The sequence below is a fragment of the Corylus avellana genome, chromosome ca11, assembly GCF_901000735.1.
Source record: "Corylus avellana chromosome ca11, CavTom2PMs-1.0".
NCBI classification, from domain to species: Eukaryota; Viridiplantae; Streptophyta; class Magnoliopsida; order Fagales; family Betulaceae; genus Corylus; species Corylus avellana.
This window is the reverse complement of record NC_081551.1, coordinates 1467679-1468752: the sequence shown is the minus strand read 5'-3', so window position 1 is coordinate 1468752 and position 1074 is coordinate 1467679. Positions and strand designations below refer to the sequence as shown.

Genomic DNA, 1074 nt, shown 5'->3' with positions numbered 1-1074 from the left:
GTTCATCAGGAGGAAGAAACTGATAAGGTAATTCTCCTCTCCCTCCTCACTCTCTCTCATGTCGTTGTATTTGAGTCTTATCTGATCTGTGTGGAAGAAACACTTTACACGGGTCCAAAGTGGCCATGCGTTGAAGAAATTTCCCGTCATTTAAAAAAAAAAAAGTTTTAGTTTAGCTTAAGTTAATGTTGGATATATGTGTTGATATTTTGGTGTATTTGGTTTGGACGTGGGTTTGTAGGTGTTGAAGACAAAAGCAATGAAAATGGCAACTTCAAGAATTGTATTGTGGGTGTTTATGATGATGATGATTGGTAATCTGACAGAAGCAGCCAACATCAATCTCACTAGCGTTGCCGGAGCTCCACCTCCATATAATGATTCGTGTAAGCTTATCAATCTATAGTTCTATACTACCATCTCACACCATCATAAACTCATGCTAAATGCCAAAGAAAAAAAAAATTCTGTCTTTTCATTATTATTGGAATATATAAGATATGATAAAAGGAAAATACTTTGGGTACTCAAATTTCCTTACGAATCGGCGTAACAATCCATAATTGATAAAGTGACTGAGTTGAGTGTATGATTGACAAATAAGCTGCTAAGTAACTAAATTGATAAGTTGTATTTTCTTTTTAATCATTTCATCACTTATCAACTGACAAGTCAGTTTGGAAAGAAAAAAAATCATAATAAAAATTAAAGTATAATAACCCTAGTAGCAGGTATTCATTATAAAAACCTATGTAATGTTACTTTTATGGATTTGCTTGATTTTTCTTTTTTGGCAGGGTGTACTCCTCCTCGTCCTGGGTGCACAAAATGCTGTCTATGCAGTACTATATCATCGGTAAGTGTCTGTGTACGTTGTTGCGGCAACCATGAGATAGAGACTAGTTGGAGTCCCTCCCCCTCAAAGACTAGGGCAAAGACAACCCCCTCAGAGACTAGTGCGATGACCGCCTCCTCCCCGGAGCGGTTGAATGTATTATTGCAAGGGATAGTGTACTTTTTTTTGTATTGTTTTGGTTATTTGTAATTTTCTTATTTTATTTTAGGTTGTTATAA

At 35.8% G+C, this 1074-nt stretch overlaps 1 protein-coding gene across 1 annotated transcript; it reads left to right on the top strand.

Annotated features, from left to right (window-relative positions):
• Window positions 1-1074, top strand: LOC132165810 (uncharacterized). The gene is made up of 4 exons (XM_059576495.1): window positions 1-27; window positions 242-386; window positions 798-1011; window positions 1065-1074. The coding sequence occupies exons 2-4, from the start codon at window positions 260-262 to the stop codon at window positions 1072-1074; spliced, it is 351 nt and encodes a 116-aa protein (XP_059432478.1). The 5' UTR covers window positions 1-27; window positions 242-259.